Genomic DNA, 27,707 nt, shown 5'->3' on the forward strand with positions numbered 1-27,707 from the left:
GTCCACATTTCTCTTTACCAATCTCTTTCGCTTCACATATCTATAGAAACTCTCAGTGTCAGACTTTATGTTCCCTGCAAGCTTATTTTTGCACTGTACTTTCCCTTTCTTAATCAATCCCTTTGTCCTTCTTTGCTGAATTCTAAACTGCTCCCAACCCTTAGACCTATTATTTTTCTTGGCCAATCTGTACGCTTCTTCCTTGGATCGGATACTATTTCTAATTTCCTTTATAAACCATGGATTGGCCCTCTTACCCCTTTGATTTTTGTCCAGACAGGAATGAACAGTTGCTGCAGTTCCCCCATGCGTTCCTTAAATGTTTGCCAAATAGTATTGCATGCTCCTATAGATAACCATCCACTTCACTAAAAGGATTATTATTTACTGCATATCCAGATCATTTGACATCATGCATTAAATCCTCCAAATCAATACAAGATTTGCTGCATATTGTCACAATGTCTTCATCCTAATGGATTCTGTTATACTAGAGCTCTTCAAGGAAGGTAAAGCAAAGGAATGACCACCATGGAAAGTAACCGTTTAAGAATCTGCAAGATCAACAGCTGAGGATAACTAGAACAAAGCACATGCTTCTTCCAGAGTACACAGATGAAGAACTGTAAGGGGCAAAGGAGGTGTTTTTGTTGCCTTGATAGAACACGAGGACTTTGAAATATACTCCAGTACATCTTCCTTGACCATTTATAGCTTGTTGTGCCATGAACAATTTTGCTATCCTGAACATATAGATTCTTAAGACTGTCAGCTGATGTCATAACACTACTAAAATCTAACTACTTCAATTGACATTGAGCATAAAATAAACATTAATTCCCTATTGTTGCATGGAATTCACAAGTGATCTTAAACTGTCCCACTATTTCCACCCTTGCGTGTCTATCTGCGCCTTTCTTTTTATATTCTAACCCTTCAAGATATTACTTGAATGCCAATATGTCAGAATGCGGTTGGTTGCACTTGTGTTACAAAATATTCCTGGCATTTAGGTAGTCCTTCTCTTATGGTAACTTGATGCTGGGAGGTGGCTGCAGCTTCTGCTTGAACTATTTGGTGCTACCTCCGTGTGCCGCTAGAGTGAAGAATTAATGCATGCCAAATGCTGAGATATGGCAGAGATTTCAAGTCACTGACATTTTATTGGTGGATTGGCTGATTAAATGACAACCGTCAAATTCTGAAGCATTCAGAGCAAATTACCTGTACTTCTATGGAAAAGTCACTGAATGGTCCTTGATCAATCTGAAAGAGGGCATGATACAACTGTTACCGCAGCTGCTACATGCCTCGTTGATGCTAACCATGAGGAATAAATTTTCCAAATTACCTTGCAAATGAGGGCTATTTATTCCAGAGTCTCAGCTGTCAGTTGCTGCACAATCTTGGATACTTCCCTCAAAGCTTCCATCAGTGTCAGCCATGGCTCATTTGGTAACACTCCTGCCTCTGAGTCAAGTGGTTGTCGGTTTTAGTCCCCTCAAGAACTTGAGCACAAAAATCAAACTGACAATCCAGTGGAGTACTGATGGGGTGCTGGGCGGTGGGAGGTGCTACCTTTCAGGTGAGATGTTAAATGAATTCCTGCTTGCTCTTTACGTTTGAGGTAAAACACCTGATTTTGAAGAAGAAAATGGGAGTTATCTCTTGGGTCCTATCCAGTATTTGTCCCTCAATCAACATTACTAAAACAGATAATCTTGTCATTATTATAGAATCACAGAACTTACAGTGCAGAAGGAGGCCATTAAGCCTATCGAGTCTGCACCAACCCTTGGAAAGTGCACCCTACTTAAACCCATACCTCCATCCTATCACCGTAATCCGCCTAGCAAGCACCTGTTTGGACGGTGGGAGGAAACTGGAGCATCCAGAGGAAACAGGCACTGGGAGTAATGCAAACTCCACACAGGCAATCATCCGAGGCCGGAATTGAACCCGGGTCCCTGGAGCTGTGAGGCAGCAGTGCTAACCACTGTGCCACCGTGCTGCCCGTATCACCTCGCTATTTATAGGAGCTTGTTTTTGCACCATATATCTGTTGCCTGAAAAGCACTCTGGGATGCCCTGGAGAAGGTGTTATAGAAATTCTTATCTTTCATTTTCTTTTATTTACTTGTTCAAACAATGTCCATTTTAGGTGAGTACCCAGAAGTTACAGGTTACACAACTCAAAATTAATGACTGATCCTCTCCTCAGCCTCCATTAGGAAGATGACACATTCTTAACTGCACTCTTAATCGCCTGGGCGCCACAATGGTACTCAAACTGTCCACTACCCCAACTGATTGCATCTTAAATAATAAACGATGGAGGGGTGCCATGAAGGGATTTGTGTAGAGGAACATGGGCAAGATCATACACCCAGGACCATCCTGTTTTCACTGATTATCAGCCATTTCATTGTCATTATTTTTGATCTTTGAATTGAAATGCCTTCACAAATAATTCCGACGATATTTACAACCATCCTGCTTCAGAAGCATTCTTCAGAAAATCTTTCATTTTATTGTTTTAGTATTTGCATTGTTCAAATGATGATTTGTCGTTTTGATTCTTGGACGTTATTTCTGTGGTTTGTACAAAGAGAAGTATGCAGTATAGTTAAGAGCTGAGCATTTTGTTAAACTGCTGTCTCTGTTGCTCTCTCTGTTTGTGAGGTATAAAGAAAGTGTCTCCAACATGGTTACTTGATGTGAGTCTTTTCTCAGTGCATACACAACAGAAAGATGATGACAAAGCCAGGTGGAATTCTTTGCATTTCATTTCACAGATTAAGGATAGAAGAACATTGTGACTAGAACTCCTGAAGGTGCTTTTAAGGATTGACTGATTTGAAAGATTGCTCGGTGTGCTCATGATGTTCATGTGCAGCTCAGTGAGTCAGCATGGTGTGTAATGGAATGAAATAAAGTCACAAAAGACATTATTGGAGACACTGGGGCAATTGAACTCCAACCCGGAGGACTGGTATCATCACAAGCAAAGGTTTCATATTTAACTGAAAGTGAATAAAGTAGATGTTGATGATAAAGTAAATGTTTTCCCCATCATATGCTTTTGCCCGATGCTTTTTCTGTAGTGTCAAACCAGTATTGTCTGCAAGACCTCAGGACTATGGAATATGCTGGAATAATTAGATCCTGGACTCCTATTGTGTAGAACTAAGAATGTAATTGCGAGTTGTATTACGTCAAAGAAACAGTTGCCAAGTGATGCTGTAGCAGATTACATTCTTGAGTTTAAATTCTCTGGCCATTGGGTATGCGGCACACTTAGAAATCAACCTTCAAGGAGTTTGTGGTAAGTTTAAAGACCAGTAAAATCTAGGCCAAGTGATGCGACCATCAATTCACACGAAACCAGGAGTAGAAGTAAACTGTGGCTTTAATCAACTAGGACAGTGCCTGCCTGCAACTGGTCTGCTAGTGGGAGCTGCCTACAGGGCGACTGCTCTTTATACCTCCCCTCAAGGGGTGGAGTCAGGGGCAGAGCCCAAACAGGCCCAAGCATGCTACATTATAAGCAATACCATACAATGGTCCATAGGTGGAGCCCACATGGACAACAGCGTAATACAGATAATCATGTGGTGAATTGTTACAGCAATACATTCACCACATTCACCCCCTGTTAAAAAAATGAAGACCGGTGGGAGTGACGGGTTCATAAGTTCAGCCTGTCCGGCGCATGGATTGTTCGCTGTGAACGCAGAAGCTCTGGTTCAGGCATCAAACTCGTCCGTGCTGACATCGGTAGTGAAGTCGCCGGTGCGGGTACAGGCGTGGACTCCGGGAGCGTGTCTTCTGGAGCTTCATTCCTGTGGGTCGGTGAATGGGGAATGGGGGAGCGGGAGGGGGTGCAGGTGCCATGTAGGGGCGGAGGCACTGGTCAGCGTAGGTTGGGCGAGGTAAAATGGGATGGCGGTGGTAGTGGAACCTGCGGGTGCCAGGTCCTGGAGGGAGACCGTATCCTGTCGGCCGTCGGGGTGTTCGACGTTTGCGTACTGGGGGTTGGAGTGTAGGAGCTGGACCCTTTCGACCAGGGGGTCGGACATAGAACATAGAACACTACAGCGCAGTACGGGCCCTTCGGCCCTCGATGTTGCGCCGACCTGTGAAACCATCTGAAGCCTATCTGACCTACACTATTCCATTTTCATCCATATGTCTATCCAGTGACCACTTAAATGCCCTTAAAGTTGGCGAGTCTACTACTGTTGCAGGCAGGGCGTTCCACACCCCTACTACTCTCTGAGTAAAGAAACTGCCTCTGACATCTGTCCTATATCTCTCACCCCTCAATTTAAAGCTATGTCCCCTCGTGTTGGTCATCACCATCCGAGGAAAAAGACTCTCACTGTCCACCCTATCTAACCCTCTGACTATCTTATATGTCTCTATTAAGTCACCTCTCAGCCTTCTCCTCTCTAACGAAAACAACCTCAATTCCCTGAGCCTTTCCTCATAAGACCTTCCCTCCATACCAGGCAACATCCTAGTAAATCTCCTCTGAACCCTTTCCAAAGCTTCCACATCCTTCCTATAATGTGGTGACCAGAACTGCACGCAGTACTCCAGGTGTGGCCGCACCAGAGTTATGTACAGCTGCAGCATGACCCTGTGGTTCCGAAACTCAATCCCCCTGTTTATAAAGGCTAGCACACCATATGCCTTCTTAACAGCCCTATTAACCTGGGTGGCAACTTTCAAGGATTTATGTACCTGGATGCCGAGATCTCTCTGTTCATCTACACTACCAAGAATCTTGCCATTAGCCCAGTACTCTGCATTCCTGTTACTCCTTCCAAAGTGAACCACCTCACACTTTTCCGCATTAAACTCCATCTGCCACCTCTCAGCCCAGCTCTGCAGCTTATCTATGTCCCTCTGTATCCTATAACATCCTTCAGCACTATCCACAACTCCACCGACCTTCGTGTCATCTGCAAATTTACTAACCCATCCTTCTACACCCTCTTCCAGGTCATTTATAAAAATGACAAACAGCAGTGGCCCCAAAACAGATCCTTGCGGTACACCACTAGTAACTGAACTCCAGGATGAACATTTGCCATCAACCACCACCCTCTGTCTTCTTTCAGCTAGCCAATTACTGATCCAAACCGCTAAATCACCTTCAATTCCATACTTCCTTATTTTCTGCAATAGCCTACCGTGGGGAACCTTATCAAACGCCTTACTGAAATCCATATACACCACATCAACAGCTTTACCCTGATCCACCTGTTTGGTCACCTTCTCAAAAAACTCAATAAGGTTTGTGAGACATGACCTACCCTTCACAAAACCGTGTTGAGTATCGCTAATCAACTTGTTCTTTTCAAGATGATTATAAACCCTATCTCTTATAACCTTTTCCAACATTTTACCCACAACCGAAGTAAGGCTCACAGGTCTATAATTACCAGGGTTGTCTCTACTCCCCTTCTTGAACAAGGGGACAACATTTGCTATCCTCCAGTCTTCCGGCACTATTCCTGTCGACAAAGACGACATAAATATCAAGGACAAAGGCTCTGCAATCTCCTCCCTGGCTTCCCAGAGAATCCTAGGATAAATCCCATCTGGCCCAGGGGACTTATCTATTTTGACATTTTCTAAAATTGCTAACACCTCCTCCTTTTGAACCTCAATTCCATCTAGCCTGGTCGACTGAACCTGAGTGTTCTCCTCGACAACATTGTCTTTCTCCAGTGTAAACACTGACGAAAAATATCCATTTAATGCTTCCCCTATCTCCTCTGATTCCACACACAACTTTCCACTACTATCCTTGATTGGCCCTAATCTTACTCGAGTCATTCTTTTGTTCCTGATATACCTATAGAAAGCCTTAGGGTTTTCCTTGATCCTATCCGCCAACGACTTTTCGTGTCCTCTCCTCGCTCTTCTTAACTCTCCCTTTAGGTCCTTCCTGGCTAACTTGTAACTCTCAAGTGCCCTAACTGAGCCTTCATGTCTCATCCTAACATAAGCCTTCTTCTTCCTCTTGACAAGTGCTTCAACTTCCTTAGTAAACCATGGCTCCCTTGCTCGACAACTTCCTCCCTGCCTGACAGGTACATACTTATCAAGGACACGCAGTAGCTGTTCCTTGAAAAAGCTCCACATTTCGATTGTACCCATCCCCTGCAGTTTCCTTCCCCATCCTATACCTCCTAAATCTTGCCGAATAGTATCATAATTGCCTTTCCCCCAGCTATAATTCTTGCCTTGCGGTATATACCTATCCCTGCCCATTGCTAAAGTAAACATAACCGAGTTGTGATCACTATCACCAAAGTGCTCACCTACATCTAAATCTAACACCTGGCCGGGTTCATTACCCAGTACCAAATCCAATGTGGCCTCGCCCCTTGTTGGTCTGTCTACATACTGTGTCAGAAAACCCTCCTGCACACACTGCACAAAAACTGACCCATCTATAGTACTCGAACTATAGTATTTCCAGTCAATATTTGGAAAGTTAAAGTCCCCCATAACAACTACCCTGTTACTCTCGCTCCTGTCAAGAATCATCTTTGCAATCCTTTCCTCGACATCTCTGGGACTATTCGGAGGTCTATAGACAACTCCCAACAGGGTGACCTCTCCTCTACTGTTCCTAACCTCGGCCCATACTGCCTCAGTAGACGAGTCCTCAAGCGTCCTTTCTACCGCCGTAATACTTTCCTTGATTAACAATGCCACACCCCCCCCTCTTTTACCATCTTCTCTGTTCTTACAGAAACATCTAAATCCTGGAACCTGCAACAACCATTCCTGTCCCTGCTCTACCCATGTCTCCGAAATCGCCACAACATCGAGATCCCAGGTACCAACCCATGCTGCAAGCTCACCCACCTTATTCCGGATGCTCCTGGCGTTGAAGTAGACACACTTCAAACCAGCGTCCTGCTTGCCGGTGCCCTCTTTCGAACTTTTAACCCTATCCCTGACCTCACTACTCTCAACATCCTGTACACTGGGACTACAATTTAGGTTCCCATCCCCCTGCTGAATTAGTTTAAACCCCCCCGAAGAGCACTAGCAAATCTCCCCCCCAGGATATTGGTACCCCTCTGGTTCAGGTGAAGACCATCCTGTTTGTAGAGGTTCCACCTACCCCAGAATGAGCCCCAATTATCCAGGAAACCAAAACCCTCCCTCCTGCACCATCCCTGTAGCCACGTGTTCAACTCCTCTCTCTCCTTATTTCTCACTTCGCTAGCACGTGGCACGGGTAACAACCCAGAGATAACAACTCTGTTTGTTCTAGCTCTCAGCTTCCACCCTAGCTCCCTGAATTTCTGTCTCAAATCCCCATCTCTCTTCCTACCTATGTCGTTGGTACCTATGTGGACCACGACTTGGGGCTGCTCCCCCTCCCCCTTAAGGATCCCAAAAACACGATCAGAGACATCACGAACCCTGGCACCTGGGAGGCAACATACCAACCGTGAGTCTCTTTCGTTCCCACAGAACCTCCTGTCGGTTCCTCTAACTATGGAGTCCCCAATGACAAGTGCTCTGTTCCTCTTCTCCCTTCCCGTCTGAGCAACAGGGACAGACTCTGTGCCAGAGACCTGCGCCCTATTGCTTACCCCTGGTAAGTCGTCCCCCGCAACAGTATCCAAAACGGTATACTTGTTATAGAGGGGAACGACCACAGGGGATCCCTGCACTGCCTGCCGGTTCCCTCTCCCTCCCCTGACGGTAACCCATCTACTTTCTTCTTTTACCTGAGGTGTGACTACCTCCCTATAACTCCTCTCAATAACCTCCTCCGCCTCCCGAATGATCCGAAGTTCATCCAGCTCCAGCTCCAGGTCCCTAATGCGGCTCTCGAGGAGCTGGAGTTGGGTGCACTTCCCGCAGATGTAGTCAGAAGGGATACTAGAGGTGACCCTTTCCTCCCACATTCTGCAGGAGGAACATTCAACTGCCCTAGCCTCCATTCCCACTGGACTAACTTCCCAACAACTGAAAAATAAAAAAAATAAATAAATAGATAAAAAAAATAAATTAAAAAAATAAAAAACATATGGCTCCTGACGTGCTTGCGGAGCAGGACGGGCCCCAGTGTCTTAAGCGAGGGCAGAAGCGAGGCCCGAGGTGGATTTCCTGGGGAAAACAAATAGGCGGCCATGAGGGGTCTCGTTTGTGGCGGTGCAAAGTAGGGACGTAATAGAGTGGAATGCGTCGGGGAGGACTCCGGCCATTGGGAGACTGGGAGATTCCTAGACCATAGGGCCAGGAGGACGGTCTTTCAGACCATCGCGTTCTCCTCCACCTGCCTGGTTCCCCTGGGGTTACAACTCGTAGTCCTGCTCGAGGCGATGCCTTTGCTGAGCAGGTACTGACTCAGTTCGTCGCTCATGAACGATGAGCCCCGGTAACTGTGAACGTATGTGGGGAAACCAAACATGGTGAAGACGCTCTGTAGGGCTTTAATGACGGTGGCCGCGGTCACGTCGGGGCAAGGGATTGCAAAGGGGAAGCAGGAGAACTCGTCGGTGATATTGAGGAAATATGTGTTGCGGTTGTTGGAGGGGAGGGGCCCTTTGAAATCGATACTGAGTCGCTGAAAGGGCCGGGATGCCTTTACCAGGTGGGCCTTATCCGGTCGATAGAAGTGCGGCTTGCACGCGGCGCAGATTGGGCAGTCCCTGGTCATGGCCCTGACCTCCTCAATGGAGAAGGGTAGGTTGCGGGCCTTGATGTAGTGGAGAAGCCAGGTGACCCCCAGGTGGCAGAGGTCATCGTGGATAGCACGTAGTCGGTCATCTTGTGCGCTGACGCATGTGCCGTGGGACAGGGCATCTGGGGGCTCGTTGAACTTCCCAGGGTGATATACTATATCGTAATTATAGGTGGAGAGTTCGATCCTCCACCTCAAGATCTTATCATTCTTGATTTTGCCCTGCTGCATATTGTCGAACATGAAGCTTACCAATCGTTGGTCGGTGGCGATGATAAACCTCCTACTAGCGAGGTAGCGCCTCCAGTGCTGCACGGCTTCCACGATGGCTTGGGCCTCCTTTTTGACTAAGGACTGTCGAATTTCGGAGGTGGTGAGTGTTCGTGAAAAAAACGCTACGGGCCTGCCTGCCTGATTGAGGGTAGCGACGAGGGCGACTTCTGATGCGTCGCTCTCCATCTGGAAGGGGACGGACTCGTCCACCACGTGCATCGCAGCTTTGGCAATATCTGCCTTGATGCAGCTGAAGGCCTCGCGGGCCTCAGCCGCCAGTGGGAAGATGGTGCCCTTGATTAGTGGGCGGGCTTTGTCCGCATATAAGGAAGAACATAAGAACTAGGAGCAGGAGAAGGCCATCTGGCCTCTCGAGCCTGCTCCGCCATTCAATGAGATCATTGCTGATCGTGGACTCAGCTCCATTTTCCGGCCCGAACACCATAACCCTTAATCCTTTTATTCTTCAAAAAACTATCTATCTTTATCTTAAAAACATTCAATGAAGGAGCCTCTACTGCTTCACTAGGCAAGGAATTCCATAGATTCACAACCCTTTGGGTGAAGAAGTTCCTCCTAAACTCAGTCCTAATCTACTTCCCCTTATTTTGAGGCTATGTCCCCTAGTTCTGCTTTCCCCCGCCAGGGGAAACAACCTGCCCGCATCTATCCTATCTATTCCCTTCATAATTTTATATGTTTCTATAAGATCGCCCCTCATCCTTCTAAATTCCAATGAGTACAGTCCCAGTCTACTCAACCTCTCCTCATAATCCAACCATTTCAGCTCTGGGATTAACCTAGCGAATCTCCTCTGCACACCCTCCAGTGCCAGTATGTCCTTTCTCAAGTAAGGAGACCAAAACTGAACACAATACTCCAGGTGTGGCCGCACTAACACCTTATACAATTGCAGCATAACCTCCCTAGTCTTAAACTCCATCCCTCTAGCAATGAAGGACAAAATTCCATTTGCCTTCTTAATCACCTGTTGCATCTGTAAACCAACGTTTTGCGACTCATACACTAGCACACCCAGGTCTCTCTGCACAGCAGCATGCTTTAATATTTTATCATTTAAATAATAATCCCGTTTGCTGTTATTCATACCAAAATGGATAACCTCACATTTGTCAACATTGTATTCCATTTGCCAGACCCTAGCCCATTCACTTAACCTGTCCAAATCCCTCTGCAGACTTCCAGTATCCTCTGCACTTTTCGCTTTACCACTCATCTTAGTGTCATCTGCAAACTTGGACACATTGCCCTTGGTCCCCAACTCCAAATCATCTATGTAAATTGTGAACAATTGTGGGCCCAACACTGATCCCTGAGGGACACCACTAGTTACTGATTGCCAACCAGAGAAACACCCATTAATCCCCACTCTTTGCTTTCTATTAATTAACCAATCCTCGATCCATGCCACTACTTTACCCTCAATGCCATGCAACCTTTTGTGTGGCACCTTGTCAAAGGCTTTATGGAAATCCAGCTTTACCACATCCATTGGCTTCCCGTTATCTACCGCACTGGTAATGTCCTCAAAAAATTCCACCAAATTAGTTAGGCACGACCTGCCCTTTATGAACCCATGCTGCGTCTGCCCAATGGGACAATTTCTATCCTGATGCCTCGCTATTTCTTCTTTGATGATAGATTCTAGCATCTTCCCTACTACTGAAGATAAGCTCACTGGCCTATAATTACCCGCTTTCTGCCGACCTCCTTTTTTAAACAGTGGTGTCATGTTTGCTAATTTCCAATCCACCGGGACCACCCCAGAGTCTAGTGAATTTTGGTAAATTATCACTAGTGCATTTGCAATTTCCCTAGCCATCTCTTTTGGCACTCTGGGATGCATTCCATCAGGGCCAGAAGACTTGTCTACCTTTAGCCCCATTAGCATACCCATCACTACCTCCTTAGTGATAACAATCCTCTCAAGGTCCTCACATAGAACATAGAACATTACAGCGCAGTACGGGCCCTTCGGCCCTCGATGTTGCGCCGACCTGTGAAACAATCTGAAGCCTATCTGACCTACACTATTCCATTTTCATCCATATGTCTATCCAGTGACCACTTAAATGCCCTTAAAGTTGGCGAGTCTACTACTGTTGCAGGCAGGGCGTTCCACACCCCTACTACTCTCTGAGTAAAGAAACTGCCTCTGACATCTGTCCTATATCTACCACCCCTCAATTTAAAGCTATGTCCCCTCGTGTTGGTCATCACCATCCGAGGAAAAAGACTCTCACTGTCCACCCTATCTAACCCTCTGACTATCTTATGTGTCTCTATTAAGTCACCTCTCAGCCTTCTCCTCTCTAACGAAAACAACCTCAAGCCCCTGAGCCTTTCCTCATAAGACCTTCCCTCCATACCAGGCACTGTCATAGCCTCATTTCTATCAGTCGCTGGCATGTTATTTGTGTCTTTCACTGTGAAGACCGACCCAGAAAACCTGTTCAGTTCCTCAGCTATTTCCTCATCTCCCATTATTAAAACTCCCTTCTCATCCTCTGAAGGACCAATGTTTACCTTAGCGACTCTTTTTTATTTTATATATTTGTAGAAACTTTTACTATCTGTTTTTATATTCTGAGCACGTTTACTCTCATAATCTATCTTACTCTTTATAGCTTTTTTATTAGCTTTCTGTTGCCCCTTAAAGATTTCCCAGTGCTCTAGTCTCCCACTAATCTTTGCCACTTTATATGCTTTTTCCTTCAATTTGATACTCTCCCTTATTTCCTTAGATATCAACGGTCGATTTTCCCTCTTTCTACTGTCCTTCCATTTTGTTGGTATAAACCTTTGCTGAGCACTGAAAAATCGCTTGGAAGGTTCTCCACTGTTCCTCAACTGTTCCACCAAAAAGTCTTTGCTCCCAGTCTACCTTAGCTAGTTCTTCTCTCATCCCATTGTAATCTCCTTTGTTTAAGCACAAAACACTAGTATTTGATTTCACCTTCTCACCCTCCATCTGTATTTTAAATTCCACCATATTGTGATCGCTCCTTCCGAGGGGATCCCTAACTATGAGATCATGAATCAATCCTGTCTCATTACACAGGACAAGATCTAGGACCGCTTGTCCCCTCTTAGGTTTTATTACATACTGTTCTAGGAAACTATCGCGGATACATTCTATAAACTCCTCCTCAAGGCTGCCTTGACCGACCTGGTTAAACCAATCGACATGTAGATTAAAATCCCCCATGATAACTGCTGTACCATTTCTACATGCATCAGTTATTTCTTTGTTTATTGTCTTCCTCACCATAATGTTACTATTTGGTGGCCTATGGACTACTCCTATCAGTGACTTTTTCGCCTTACTGTTCTGGATTTCCACCTAAATGGATTCAACCGTATCCTCCATAGCACCGATGTCATCCCTGACTATTGCCCGGATGTCATGCTTAAATAACAGAGCTACACCACCTCCCTTACCATCCACTCTGTCCTTCTGAATAGTTTGATACCCTCGGATATTTAACTCCCAGTCATGACCATCCTTTAACCATGTTTCAGTAATGGCCACTAAATCCTAGTCATTCACGATGATTTGCGCCATCAACTCATTTACTTTATTCCGAATACTACGAGCATTCAGGTAAAGTAAACTTATGTTGGTTTTTTTACCTCTGTTTTGAATCTTAACACCTTGATCAGTATCCTCTCCTAAGTTATATTTCCTCTTAACTTTTCTCCTAATTTTCCTTGTCGTTGAACCCATATCTTCATGTAACAACCTGCCGCGACGCTTACCATTAATGTTTTTACTTCCAGTTTTATTCCTTTCAGTATTACTGGGCCTATTCACTGAGCTCCCCTGTCACTGTACCTTGTACTGTCACCCTTTTTGATTTTTGACTATGGCTTCTCTGCCTTACACTTTCCCCTTACTTCCTTTTGCTTCTGTCACTGTTTTACTACCTTCGAACTTCCTGCATCGGTTCCCATCCCCATGCCACATTAGTTTAAACCCTCCCCAACAGCTCTAGTAAACACCCCCCCAGGACATCGGTTCCAGTCCTGCCCAGGTGCAGACCTTCCGGTTTGTACTGGTCTCACCTCCCCCAGAACCGGTTCCAATGCCCCAGGAATTTGAATCCCTCCCTCTTGCACCATCGCTCAAGCCACGCATTCATCCTATCTATCCTGACATTCCTACTCTGACTAGCTCGTGGCACTGGGAGCAATCCTAAGATTACGACCTTTGAGGTCCTACTTTTTAGTTTAACTCCTAACTCCCTGAATTCAGCTTGTGAGACCTCATCCCATTTTTTTAACCTATATCGTTGGTGCCTATGTGCACCACGACAGCTGGCTGTTCACCCTACCCCCCCCCCCCCCAGAATGTCCTGCAGCCGCTCCGAGACATCCTTGACCCTTGCACCAGGGAGGCAACATACTATCCTGGAGTCTCGATTGCGTCCGCAGAACCGCCTGTCTACTCCCCTTACGATTGTATCCCCTATCACTATAGCCTTACCATTGTTCTTCCTGCCCTGCTGCGCAGCAGAGCCAGCCACGGTGCCATGAACCTTGCTGCTGCCTTCCCCTGGTGAGCCATCTCCCTCAACAGTATCCAAAGCGGTATATCTGTTTTGCAGGGAGATGACCGCAGGGGACACCTGCACTGCCTTCCTACTCTTGCTCTGTCTTTTGGTCATCCATTTTCTACCTCCCTTAGTAACTTTCACCTACGGTGTGACCAACTCGCTATACATGCTATCCACGATGTCCTCAGCATCGCGGATGCTCCACAGTGAGTCCACCTGCAGCTCCAGAGCCGTCAAGCGGTCTAACAGGAGCTGCAACTGAACACACTTCTTGCACGTGATGGAGCCAGGGACAGTGGACGTGTCCCTGAGCTCCCAGCTCGCACATGAGGAGCATGACACGGGTCTGGGATCACCTGCCATGTCTTAAACCTTAGGTAAACTTATACAACTACAATTTCAAAAACAACAATAGAAAAATAAATACATTAGACAATGAAAAGAAAAATTACTTACCAGTCACTTACCAGAGTTATAAGCACCTACTCCCCACCCAGCTTCGAATTCCCACCTAGCTTCAAATTCCCAAACTCACTCTTAGTTGTGCCTCACTCTGGTTGTGTCTTCTCTGGCTCACCGGGAGAACTCACCCAGGGTCTCAGATGCTCCCTGGTACTCTCCCTGCAGATTAAATGTTACAGGCCAGAAGAAAGAGAGAAAACAAAACAGTAGAGAAAAAGCACCTTCTCCCACTCTGCACCGAATTACCTCACTGCAACAAATTACCAAGATTCAAATTCCCACTCTGGATGTGCCTCACTCCAGCTGTGTCTTCTCGACTTGCGCAAAGCTTACTGAGTGCGCTTTCTGTCTGTCTTTTATACAGACCTCAGCTAACCAGGGTGACTCACACTACCTAAACTTCAAAGAGTTGGGGACCCACTGGGCATAATATGAAAAGAACCCGAGGCACCTTTTCAGGACCTTGGGGCAGTGGGGACGGGGGAGTTGGAGGGCGGGGCACAAACGGTTGGGGTCGGATCCTAGGACTCCGTTTTCCATGACGTAGCCGAAGATGGCTAGTCTGGTGGTGCGGAAAATGCATTTCTCCTTGTTGTAAGTGAGGTTAAGGGTTCGGGCAGTTTGGAGAAATCTCTGGAGGTTGGCATCGTGATCCTGCTGATCATGGCCGCAGATGGTGACGTTGTCCAAGTACGGAAACGTGGCCCGCAGCCCGTACTGGTGCACCATTCGGTCCATCGTTCTTGGGAAAACCGAGACCCCGTTCGTGACGCCAAAGGGGACCCGGAGGAAGTGGAAGAGGTGGCCGTTTGCCTCAAAAGCCGTGTGGTGGCGGTCCTTTGGGCGGATTGGGAGCTGGTGGTACGCAGACTTCAGATCCACTGTGGAGAACACCCTGTCGTCTGCGATCTGGTTAACCATGTCTGCAATCCGGGGGTAAGCATCGAGGTGCGTGTACCGGTTTATGGTTTGGCTGTAATCTACAACCATCCGGTTCTTTTTCCCGTTCCTGATGACCACCACCTGGTCTCTCCAGGGGCTATTGCTGGCCTCGATGATTCCCTCCCACATGAGTCGCTGGACCTCGGACCTGATAAAAGTCCTGTCCTGGATAATGTACCACCTGCTTCTGGTGGCGACTTGTTTGCAGTCGGCGGTGAGGTTTGCGAAGAGCGGGGAAGGGTCAACCTTTAGGGTCGCGAGGCTACATACGGTGAGTGGGGGTAGGAGCCCGCCGAACTTCAGGGTGAGGCTCCTGAGGTTACATTGGAAATCCAGTCCCAATAGAAGAGGAGCACAGAGATCGGGGAGTACATATAATTTAAAATTGTCGTACTTGGCGCCCTGTATTGCGAGGGTTGCGGTAGTGCCCCCGGATCAGCACCGGGTGCGACCCGGAGGCGAGGGAGATGATTTGATGCGCTGAGAAGATTGGGAGTGAGCAGTGTCTTACCATGTCTGGATGAATGAAGCTCTCTATGCTCCCGGAGACGAAGAGGCAGGGCGTTTTGTGTCAGTTTACCCGAACAGTCGTCATAGAGATCCGGAGGTGTTTCGATCGCGACTGGTCCAGGGTGACCGTGCTGAGTTGCGGGTAGCCGGCGTGGTTGAAGGTGCTGGGGTGGTCCCAAGATGGCTGCCCCCGTTGGTCGCATGTGGCAGGCGGCGTTGCAGATGGTGGCCAAGATGGCGGCCCCCGTCGGTCGTTCGTGCCGGGCGGTAAGGAAGATGGTGTCCAAGATGACGGCCCCCATGAATCGCATGTGGTGGGCCGCGTGGGCGAGGATGGCCAAGATGGTGGCCCCTGTGAGTCATACGTGTTGTGCGGGCTTGGAGATAGCTTCCCCCACGACAACACGAGGCCAATGACGCGCCCGGGGGGTTGCGGAGACTGCAGACACGCTGCCACACTGCGGGATCTGCGGGTCTGTGAGTCCGAGGGTCGGGCCTGCGATTTAGAGTTTTTGGACCTGGCTCGGCAAACTTTAGCAAAATGTCCTTTTCTCCCGCAGTCACTGCAGTTCACGTCCCAGGCCGGGCAGCGTTGCCTGGGGTGTTGAGGCTGGCCACAGAAATAACAGGGTAGCCCCCCATGGTGAGTGGGCTGCCGTGCGGCACAGGCCTCAGGTATTCTTTGGTCGGAGGTCCATGAGGGGATCACGTGGTCGGACGAGAACACGTTAAGGCTTTGGAACTCTACTTCCAGAGAGGAGGCTAATTTTACCGTCTCTTCCAGATCTAGGGCACCTTTTTCGAGTAGGTGCTGTCTCACGTAGTTGGACCTGACTTCAGCCACGTAGGATGGCGAGGTCCATATGTTGAGTGGCCGTAACGGCCTGGTAATTGCAGCTTTGTTTAAGGACTTTGAGGTCGCGTAGGTACTCTTCCAGCGAATCCCCGGGAATCTGGCGGCGAGTGGTGATGAGGTGCCGCACGTATACCTCATTCACGGGCCTTACGTAGAGGTGCTCTAGCATCGCGAGACCATCTGCGTAGGTGGAGGCTTCCTTGAGTTGAACAGAGATTCGATGGCTCACCCGTGCGTGGAGGAGACTCAGCTTCTGTTCGTCGGAGGTGGAAGGTGAGGAGGAGGCGGCGAGGTAGGCCTTGAAACAGCAGAGCCAGTGCAAAAAGATCTCTTTCGCCTCCGCGGCCTACGGGTCGAGTTCCAGTCGGTCGGGTTTGCGGGCCGATTCCAAAGTGGCGTTGTAGTTGATTAAATTGATGCGGCCATCAATTCACACGAAACCAGGAGTAGAAGTAAACTGTGGCTTTAATCAACTAGAACATTGCCTGCATGCGACTGGTCTGCTAGTGGGAGCTGCCTACAGGGCGACTGTTCTTTATACCTCCCCTCAAGGGGCGGTGCCCACACAGGCCCCAGCATGCTACATTATAGGCAGTACCATACAATGGTCCATAGGTGGAGCCCACATGGGCAACAGCGTAATACAGATAATCATATGGTGAATTGTTACAGCAATACATTCACCATACCAAGCTTTGATTAAACGCAATAAGCTGACCTGAGAGGAAGCCAGTGATGAGGCTGAAGTAGATAATTGAAAAATGCAAGGAATCTTTTTTCCTGTGCCAGCAGGGGAGGCCCATTCGCTTTCAGCAGAATGAAGGCCACAGTAGCCAAGCTCACAACCCCAGAGCCAGAAGCTCAAAGGTTACCATTCTCATAATCACCAACCATTTAAGTCGAAGTACTCCATTTCCAGTCAAAGTGCTCGGCCTGTGAGATGGTCGTTCATATCTGTATATATGCAGAAATAGAGGAAAGAGAAAAACTCCATGTTGCAGTTATACCTTGATCCTAATGCTGTGTCCGATCGGTATTTGGGAAGTGGGGGAGCGGCGACACCATCCTGTTACCTTGTATTGGAAATCTCGCCACGAGTATACTTTTTCCCAAGGCAAGTGCGGTCAGCGCGAGATTTCACAACTCTGTGTCCCCGCCTCAGCACCAATCGTTGTGTGGAGCTGGCAGTCAAAGTTCAAGGTTCAAGGTTGACACAGTCAGAGAAGTTGAGAGATGGTATCAAGCTAATGAGTTGGAAATGGAAGAGGGTATTCCAACAGAAATAGAAAAAAGCCGGATGGGATAAGTGACTGTATGTGTGTAGGAAGGAAAAAGAAAAACATTTTTTTTTTCTTTTCATAGTTTCTTGCCAAATGGTGATATAAACATGTACTGCTGTTCAGATTTATTTTTTACATGTACATTACTCCATCACTATTGTTTGTTTATGTGTTTTAGTTGTGATTGCAGTAAAAATAAATATTCAACCCAACTTATTAAATTTCAGTTGAAAGTGGTTTAGTCAAATATTATTCTGGGAAATTATGTACATGTGCCATGCTACATTTTATGTACATGTATCACTTAACATTTTAAAGTATATACTTTTTAAAGTGGGAAGGTATTTATTGTATTGCAAGAGGAGAACATTTTGTTACACTGAACTCTGTCGGAGAGCTACAGATAAAATCTTCATGGCCTTTTGCAGTTCACTCGCACATGTGAGTCCTTTTTCAGTGCTATACACAACTAATTGAAAATAAAATATAGCAAAATGCTGGAAATATGGACTAGGTCAGTCATCACCTGAAACAAAAAAATGGGTTAATATTTTAACTTAGACCCATGAGCAGAACTTCCCTCAGAACTGCATCGTTTTGATGAAAGATTGCACCAAAACATCAATCCATCTCTTTCTCTTATGTGTTAATTTTCTGCTGTGCCTTTTGAGCATTTTTTAAATAAATATTCAACTTCCAAATTCGGTGATGTTTCTTTTCAGATGAACATTAACTTCTCTTCTCTGAAGCTGGACATTGCAAAATAGCAAAGATCAGACATTATTGAATTTATTATATCTCTGTTGACTCTATAATTTCCTGATAATAAATATATTATGTTTTCCTCTCTCAGTGCATCTTTTTATTAATCACTGTTAACTGGAGCCATTTTGTCTTCAGCAAGTGTAATGTGGCTTAAAGCCAACTTCCTGAAGAATACAATATTTAACCTTATTATTTCACTTGTAGGTTGTTTATAAAAACAATGATGTTCGGTTGGAATTATCACGGCTCGCAAAACAAGGAGATCGCAAGATGAAAATTCACGGAATGGTGGCCTTCAAATGTGAAAATGTTGCAACGCTAGATCCAATCACATTTGAAACCCCCGAATCTTTTATCTCATTACCAAAGTGGAATGCTAAAAAGACAGGCTCCATTTCATTTGACTTTCGCACCACTGAACCAAATGGATTGATTCTTTTTAGTCATGGCAAACCACGACACCAAAAAGATGCCAAAAACCCACGAATTGTAAAAGTTGACTTCTTTGCAATTGAAATGCTTGATGGACACTTGTACCTTCTGCTCGATATGGGATCTGGTGCTATTAAAACAAAAGCCACTCAAAAGAAGGTGAATGATGGAGACTGGTATCACGTGGACTTTCAGAGAGATGGGCGATCAGGTGAGGCATTTTTACCTTATCAATCACTTTTTTAAAAAAGCCAATAAATCCAGTGGCCATGGGGAGGAAGAGATAGAAAGCAGCATGGGATTAGGTCACACTTTAGGCTTGACATTGCCTGAGCATTTCCTATTTCTTTCCTCTTTCCTGATTTTGAGGCAGAACCTGTGCCTACCACAAATAAGACTGCAGGAGGCTGCGGGTTCCAAACCTAAAAGTGTCCATAACCCCAATCTGAGATATGCAAAGTGTTAGTGCATCGACTTGGACAACCAAAAGCAACAAAAGAAGTGTTGTCAGAATAGTGGCAGTGCAGATCACATTGGTTGTGACCTGAAGAGGATGTCAGGAAAAATGTTTGAAATGTTTTTCTGCTGTGGGCAGATCCTGGCATTCTGGAGGGTAGGAAAGTGGCTGTGGGTGGGTGGGGAATAGAACGTAACTTCCGGATCACCCAATGCCACATTTTGCAGAATCCTGGAGAGGCGATGGTGAAGTGATAGTGTCACTGGACTAGTAAGCCAGACACCCAGAGTAATGCACTGGTGTCCTTTGTGCAAATTCTGCCACTGCAGATGGTGAAATTTGAATTCAATTAAAAAGAAATCTGGAATTAAAAGTCTAATGATGACCATGAAACCATTTATGATTGTCATAAAAATCCATCTGGTTCACTAATGTCCTTTAGGGAAAGAAATCTGCCATCCTTATCTGGTCTGGCCGACATGTGACTCCAGACTCACAGCAATGTGGTTGACTCTTAACTGCCCATCAAGGGCAATTAGGGATGGGCAATAAATGCTGGCATAGCCAGTGTCCCATGAACAAATAAAAAAATATGCTTATCCATAGTGGCATCGGTAACCTCCAGTTCCATACAACTGAGATGACATCCCACTGACCCATATAGATTCTTACTATTGTGGAGCTCACTGTTGTTGAGAATCTGAGTCAATTGCCAGGATTGCATCCCCATGGATTACCACTCCAAGAGTTTTAGAAAATAGCCAATGTCATTGCATCTGTCTTTACCAAAGAGGTAGATGCTACCCAGAACATGGTGAACGATGAGGAAATTCTGACATGAGAAAGATTCAAAATTGTTAAGGAGGAAGTGTTAAAAAGACTTTTGGAACTTAAAGTTGATAATGCCCTGAGACTGGTGTTATGGGCCAGGGTTTAGAAAACTCCAAAGTATATGATGGAGTTCACCTGACCTATAAATGTTTATTGAATTTGGCTAGGATGAGCACAATAGCCTGCCTTTCAGGTGTTATTCAATAGAGTTCTGAGGTGCTTTTAATGAAAAACAACAAGCTTTAGTCTAAGAATTTAGTTGGCATTTGTATAAACACACACAGTAAGAATTTTTATCAACTACAAACAAAGACCCCACACAGTTACAGTAATTGGTGTATAACCCTTAATGAATTTCCCCTTAACTGTTCCAATTCAATAACAAAATCCAAGTAAAACCAAAAACCCTTTTTCAAAGGCTTGGCCCAGCACACAATATTCTTACTGGTCTAAGATTTGTTATTGATACTCTGCTCCACTTTTCAAACAGCAGGTTTGAATGCCTTCCAGAAAGAAATTATTTATTTTAAGTTACCAAGCAGTCTGAAAACAGCTGTTAAAATGAAGATAGAGAAACACTTATTTCCACCTGTGCAGTTCAAACTAGTCCAAAACTCAAAACAAAAGTATAAACTCACAGAGCCACAGCCCAGCTCCACACACACAATTACATCACTGAAGCCATGTGATAAGACAAAAACCTTTCTTAAAGGGACACTCTCATGACACAATATGAGATGCATCCAAGGATTTTGAAGGAAATGAGAGTGGAAATTGCAGGGGTGATGGACATAATATTTACGTCTTCTCAAGACTTGAGAGGTTTCAGAAGTGGAGAATTGCAGACATTATGCCCTTGTTCAAAAATGTAAGAACAATCCCAGCAAATACAGACCAACCAGTTTAATTTCACTGGTGGGGAATTGCCTCAAAACAATTATTCGGGATTGAATTAATAGCCATGTGTGAAAAGCATAGGTTGATTAGGAAAGGCCAGCATGGAATTCTAAATTTGTGCTTAGCTAACTTGTTGGGAGTTTTTTCAACAGGTAACATAAAGGGTTTATGAGGGTAATGCTGATGATGTGGTGCACATGGACTTTCAAAAGGGTTTCAATACAATGCCACACAGAGACTTGTGAGGAAAGTTATAGTTCACGCAATAAAAGGTAGCAATGTGGATACAAAATTGGCTGAATAATAGAAAACAGAAAGTAATAGTCAATGGACATTTTTTGGGTGGGAGGAACGTTTGCAGTGGTGTTCCTCAGGGATCGGTAATGGAATCCTTGCTTTTCTTGATATATGTTAATGATCTGGATCTCGGTGTGCAGGGAACAATTTCAAATATTGCGGATGACACAAAACCTGGAGGCTTTGTAAACTGTGAAGAGCACAGTGTAGCACTTCAAAAGAACATAGAAAAGTTGGTGGAGTGGACAGAGAGGTGACAGATGAAGTGCAATGTGGAGAAGTGTGAGGTGATGCATTTTGGTAGGAAGAACATGGAGAGACAACATCAAATAAGGGGTAATGTTCTTCAAGGGGTGCAGGAGCAGAGGAGCTGAGTGTATATGTGCATAGATCATTGAAGGTGGAGAGCGCAGTTAATAAAGTGTGTAGTATTTTGGGCTTTATTAATAGGGATTTAGAGTACAAGAGTGAGGAGGTATTGCAGGAGATGTTTACAAGAATGGTTCACGAAATGAGAAACTTCAGTTATGAGGATAGCTAGGAGAGGTTGGGCTGTTCTACTGGGAGAGAAGAAGGCTAAGAAGGGATTTGGTAGAGATGTTCAAAATCATGAGGGGGGCTGGAAAGAGTAGATTGTTCTGCGCGTAAAAAGGATCATGAACGTGATTTGCAGAATAAGCAAATGTGATGCAAGAAAAATATTTTTCACACAATAAGTGGTTCAGATCTTGAATGCACTGCCTGGAAGTGTGGTGGGGACAGATTCAATCAAAGTATCCAAGAGGACATTCAATGATCACTTGAATAGAAACAATGTACAGGGGTATGGGGAATGGCACTAAGCCATGATGATCGATTGGGGAACTGATGCAGACACAATTGGCCAAAAGGCCTCCTTCTGCACCAAAACAGTTCTGTGATTATAATTTTTTTTAAATATAAATTTAGAGTACCCAATTAATTTTTTCCAATTAAGGGGCAATTTAGCGTGGCCAATCTACCTAGCCTGCACATCTTTGGGTTGTGGGTGCGAAACCTACGCAAACACGGGGAGAATGTGCAAACTCCACACGGACAGTAACCCAGAGCCGGGATCGAACCTGGGACCTCAGCGCCGTGAGGCAGCAGAGCTAACCCACTGCGCCATCGTGCTGCCCTACTGTGATATAATTTAATTTGTTTTGCCTAAATTAAGGTAGTTGTATGGTAGATGTTTTCGTAATACATGTTGTCCATGGCTTGCAATGTGCACAATATTCATGTTCCCTTTTATTTTATTCAAGGATGGTAAAACAAGCATTAAAAACAAGTTCAACATCTGAGATCCAATTAACGATGGTCTCACAATTGGTGCCCTAGCATAATTTTAGACAATCAAGGAAATTTTCTACTTTAGCATGTCTTCGATTAGTTAAATTTTTGTACATTTCTGCTTGGATGTTAAAAAATCAGAGTTAACTGATCTCAGCTCAGATCTTGTTTGAAGAGATTGCTTTTATTGGTATCTAGCAGCCTTCGTGAAGTGCACATGTGTGTCTACAAAGTAATTACAGGTGGATATTGGTATCTAGCAGCCTTTGTGAAGTGGACATGTGTGTCTCTGAAGTAATTGCAGATGGACCTGGTTGTGATTCTCAATTGATGATATCATTGAGTGAACTTGTTTGGAGGAATTGCTACACCACAGGAAGAAGCAGAATTATTGGCCCAAGTCTTCCTGCACCATTGAGGACCAGACATACACCTCAGATGTGCGTCGGGACCCTGTGGAATTCCTGACATGCCTACATGGGAATTGTCTGGGAAGTTTCAACTACCAAAGGTGCTCCAAACGTCCTTGCTCCCTGGCATCCTTGTCAAATGTCTCCGACTCTGAGTGAAAGTAGGCAACATTTGGCAAGGGTCTCGATGGGCAGGGTAATTGCCCGTTGGAAGGTGCAATTTCCATGTTAGAATTGGAGACTTCAGACTTTCTGATGTTTTTTCTCCCACCATCTCGATTTGTTTTTGCCACACACCTCACAGTGTTGAAATGATCAGGCAAATTTCAAGTTTGAAGGTCCCTATCACTGTCACTTCGGAAACAGATGGCACAAACTGCAGAGGAGCAGCAATTCAGTTCACCATCTGATTCTATCCTCTTCCTGCTTCAAATCTGACTGCCAATTTTATTTAAAAGGCTTGGATTAGAAGCTCACTGCAACTTGTCACACAAAGGCAGAGTAGAATAGTAAAGTTTACGCCAAAATATTGTCTATCATGCTCAGTGGATTATTTTTATCCTCCATATTGTTCATTTCTCCATGCGCCCATACCCGCACCCCCAACCCCAGCCACAGTAATACTTTTACATTTAAAAAGTCTTGAATAAATATTAGGGTAGCTTGTTCTTCCTTCCCACTGGAGCACTAACCCACCAGTGGGTTTTAAGTCATGGGAAATTGAATGAACAGTATTCCCTCTGGGTTCCCACCTGCCCTGACTTCACAGTGGTTTCATGCAGGGGTGGACAAGGCCCCACAGCCACCTTTGCCCTAATTATTGCCATTTCCCACCCGGCACACGGATGTTGGAAAAATAAACGAGCTTCAAGCAAAAGATGCAGGAAGCAAGAGCTGAATAAAACAAATAAATCAAGGAAAAAGTGTTCACATGATACAAAAAGGATGTGTGAAGGAACTCAATTCACAGTCTGAAGGCAAACTGCCATTAAATGTACCAGCTACTGCTGGTGCAACAAACCAATACTGGGTCACTCCATTACTGGACAGTCAGCCGGTACAAATGGAGGTGGACATTGGGGCAGTTGTCTTGCTGGTGCCAGAGACTGTTTATTAAGAAAAGCTCTGACATATTGTTCTGCAACCTTGAAGATAGTGTTGAAAACATAAACTGGAGAAGTGGTTCCGTTGAGGGGCCATATTGATGTAATAGTGCAATTAAATGGAGAGACGGTAGATGTATCCTTGCACATTTTCAAAGGAAGTTATCCGGCACTAATTGGAAGAACTTGGCTGGATAAGATCAGATTAAATTGGGCAGAGGTAATTCTCATGACAGATTCCGAATCAGGCCTACCCAAAATCTTGAAGAAACATGCCATTGTCTGCAACGGTGAGTTTGGAATGAAGGATACCTCAGTTAAAACTGAATATCAAGGAAGAAAGTCACGCAAGATGCTGAAAGACTAAGTCAATGCCATACACAATCAGACCTAAGATAGAGGCAGAATTAGAACAGCTGGTCAGAACGGTAATCCTTGAACCCATCAACATGAGTGATTGGGCTATGCCAGTCATACCCGTGATGAAAAATGACAGATCTGTACTCATTTGTTACGATTTTAAAGTCGCCATTAATCCCGAACTGTGTGCAGAGCAGTCCCTATACACCTGATTGATGACCTAATCACTAAATTGACTGGAGGCAACACTTTAGTAAAATCAACCTCAGTCAAGCGTAACTTCAAATGAACGTGGATCCAGGATAACAACAGTTATCAACAATTGTGACACACAATGGGTTATTTTGATACAAAAGATTAACATTTGGGATCACTTCAGCATCAGTTCTGTTTCATCAAGTTATGGACCAAATATGAAGTGGACTAGATGCAGTCCAATATTATCTGGATGACAAAAAGAAAATGCTGGAAAATCTCAGCAGGTCTGACAACATCTGTAGGGAGAGAAAAGAGCTAACATTTTGAGTCCAGATGACCTTTGATAAAGCGTAATCTGGACTCGAAACATTAGCTCTTTACTCTCCCTACAGATGCTGCCAGATATGCTGAGATTTTCCAGCATTTTCTTTTTGGTTTCAAATTCCAGCATCCGCAATAATTTGCTTTTATCTGGATGACATCTTGGTTACTGGAAAGAGTGAAGAAGAACATCTCCGCAACCTAGATGCCACACTCTAGAGACTGGAAGATTATGGATTAAGAGTCCGAAAAGACAAATTTGATGTTTTTCCAATCTTCAATTGATTTTCTGGGTCATGTCATCGACGCCAAGGGACTGCATAAGTTGCCTTCAAAAGTCAAAGCCATAACCAAGGCACCGGCACCTCACAATGTTACCAACTTCGATCTTTCTGAGGCTTGCTAAATGACTGCGGAAGGTTTGTCCCTAATCTGGTGAAAATTATAAAATCTTCTACTGAATCAAAATAAAAAGTGGACATGGGTGGATCAATGTAAGAGAGCATTCGTGCAAGTCAAAGAGTCAGGACTCAAGTCAGAAGTCGTGACACATTTTGATCCAAATTTACTCCTGCAACTAGCATGTGGGTTGGGTGTGGTTTCCCACATAATGTCACACATGCAGAGAAGCCAATAGCTTTCACGGTATTTCACTGGGGCCTCACGGTAGCATGGTGGTTAGCATCAATGCTTCACAGCTCCAGGACCCAGGTTCGATTCGCGGCTGGGTCACTGTCTGTGTGGAGTCCGCACATCCTCCCCGTGTGCGCATGGGTTTCCTCCGGGTGCTCCGGTTTCCTCCCACAGTCCAAAGATGTGCGGGTTAGGTGGATTGGCCATGCTAAATTGCCCATAGTGTAAGGTTAATGGGGGGATTGTTGGGATACGGGTTACGTGGGTTTAAGTGGGGTGATCATTGTTCGGCACAACATCGAGGGCCGAAGGGCCTGTTCTGTGCTGTACTGTTCTATGTTCTATGTTCTATGTCAAGGACCTTGAATAAAGCTGAAAGCAATTTTGTACAGATATAGAAAGAAGCCCCAGGAATAATTTTTGGAATAAAATGGTTTTTAACAATTCCTGTATGGGAGGAAATTTACTTTATTGATGGACCATTGTCCATGAACAAGTTTTTTGGATCTCATACTGGGATTATGTCACTGGCGATGAACAGAATGCAGAGGTGAGCATGGCTCTTGTCAGCACACACATATACAATCAAATACCGTCAGTCAAACCTTCAAACCTTCATGGGGATGCAGGTGGATTCTCCTAATAATCTTTACCAAATGGTTCATTGATTAGCAGTCTGTGTGGGAATATTTTCTACTTCAAGCAAGGAGTTAACATTCCTATAACCGCAGAACAGGTGAAGAAATATACCAGAAGTGATCCAGTGCTGTCAGAGGTTATGGGCATTATTCTTCAAGCAAACCCTGTGTTAAAGCCAAATTCCTTCTGAAGACTTGAGTTATCCATAAAGGCATTCCTCTGGGGAAAGAGTCTCATCGTTCCACTATTATTAAAAAAGTATGTATCGTACCATTTACATGAAGGCCACTGTGGTATTGTAAGGATAAAGGAGATACGCAGAACTATTTTGTTGGCTGGGGCTAGATGCTAAAATCCAGGAGAAGGAGGGAATATGTTTGGCTTATGCAAAAGTGCGGAACCTGCTGCCATTAGGGCGGCACGGTAGCACAGTGGTTAGCCCTGTCGCTTCACAACTCCAGTGTCCCAGGTTCAATTCCCGGCTTGCGTCACTGTCTGTGCGCGAAGTCTGCATGTTCTCCCCGTTTCTGGGTGGGTTTCCTCCGGGTGCTCCAGTTTCCACACACAGTCCAAAGATGTGTTAGGTCAAGAGGATTGGCCATGCTAAATTGCCCTTGGTGTCCAAAAAAAAAGAGTAGGTGGGGTTACTGGGTTACGGGGATAGGGCTTAAGTGTGGTGCTCTTTCTGAGGGCTGGTGCAGGCTCGTTGGACCAAGAGATCTCCTTCTGCACTGTAAATTATATGATTCTATGATTAGCTCCATTGCAACGGCCAGAAGAGGCCCGGCAACAGGTACATATTCCTTACGCTGGTCCATAGGAAAGGGTGCATGTTTCTCATTCTAATCGATGCTCACTCGAAATGGCCTGAAGTTGCCATTATGAAGTCAACATCATTGGAAAAAGCAGCTGAGAGATTGGATGAAAACATCAGCAGATTTGGTTACCCTGAAAAGTTGGTGAGCGATAATGGACCACAGTTCATATCTGAAGAGTTCATAAACTACTTGAAGGAGAAGATAATTCAACGCATTCAGTCTGCTCCTTGTCACCCTGCCATAAATGGGCTGGGAGAATGTTTAGTTTAGACAATGAAATATTTGTTGAAAATAATCAGGGAACAAGGTTTATTGCCTAAATGTTTGAATGAATTCCTGATCATGTATAGGAATACTGCACACTCAACAACTCAAGTTTCTCCAGCACTGTTAATGATTAAACGTCTACTATGCACAGCATTCAATTTGCTAAAACAACCCAAGACAAAAGAAATTGCTGAGAAAAAAACAAGATTAGGTCATCTGGTGGGAGAGCAAGGTGAAACGTGTTTTTTGCTAAGGTCAAGACATTCTGGCAAGAAATTATACCACAAGTGGATTCCTGCCACCCACCTTAGCACAGACAGGACCGGCCTCCTACATCATACAA

General features: G+C 45.1%; 1 protein-coding gene across 47 annotated transcripts in view; it reads left to right on the forward strand.

Moving 5' to 3' along the window:
• The window catches only part of nrxn1a (neurexin 1a), a 2,342,145-nt gene that overhangs the window by 1,074,585 nt on the left and 1,239,853 nt on the right, over positions 1 to 27,707 (forward strand). For all 47 annotated transcript variants that reach the window (XM_038810283.1, XM_038810313.1, XM_038810330.1 and 44 more), the window contains one exon: positions 18,595 to 19,033. In XM_038810283.1, coding sequence (XP_038666211.1) covers positions 18,595 to 19,033 — 439 coding nt within the window. The remainder of the gene's footprint in view (positions 1 to 18,594; positions 19,034 to 27,707) is intronic.

This window comes from Scyliorhinus canicula, chromosome 1, assembly GCF_902713615.1.
Source record: "Scyliorhinus canicula chromosome 1, sScyCan1.1, whole genome shotgun sequence".
Lineage (NCBI taxonomy): Eukaryota > Metazoa > Chordata > Chondrichthyes > Carcharhiniformes > Scyliorhinidae > Scyliorhinus > Scyliorhinus canicula.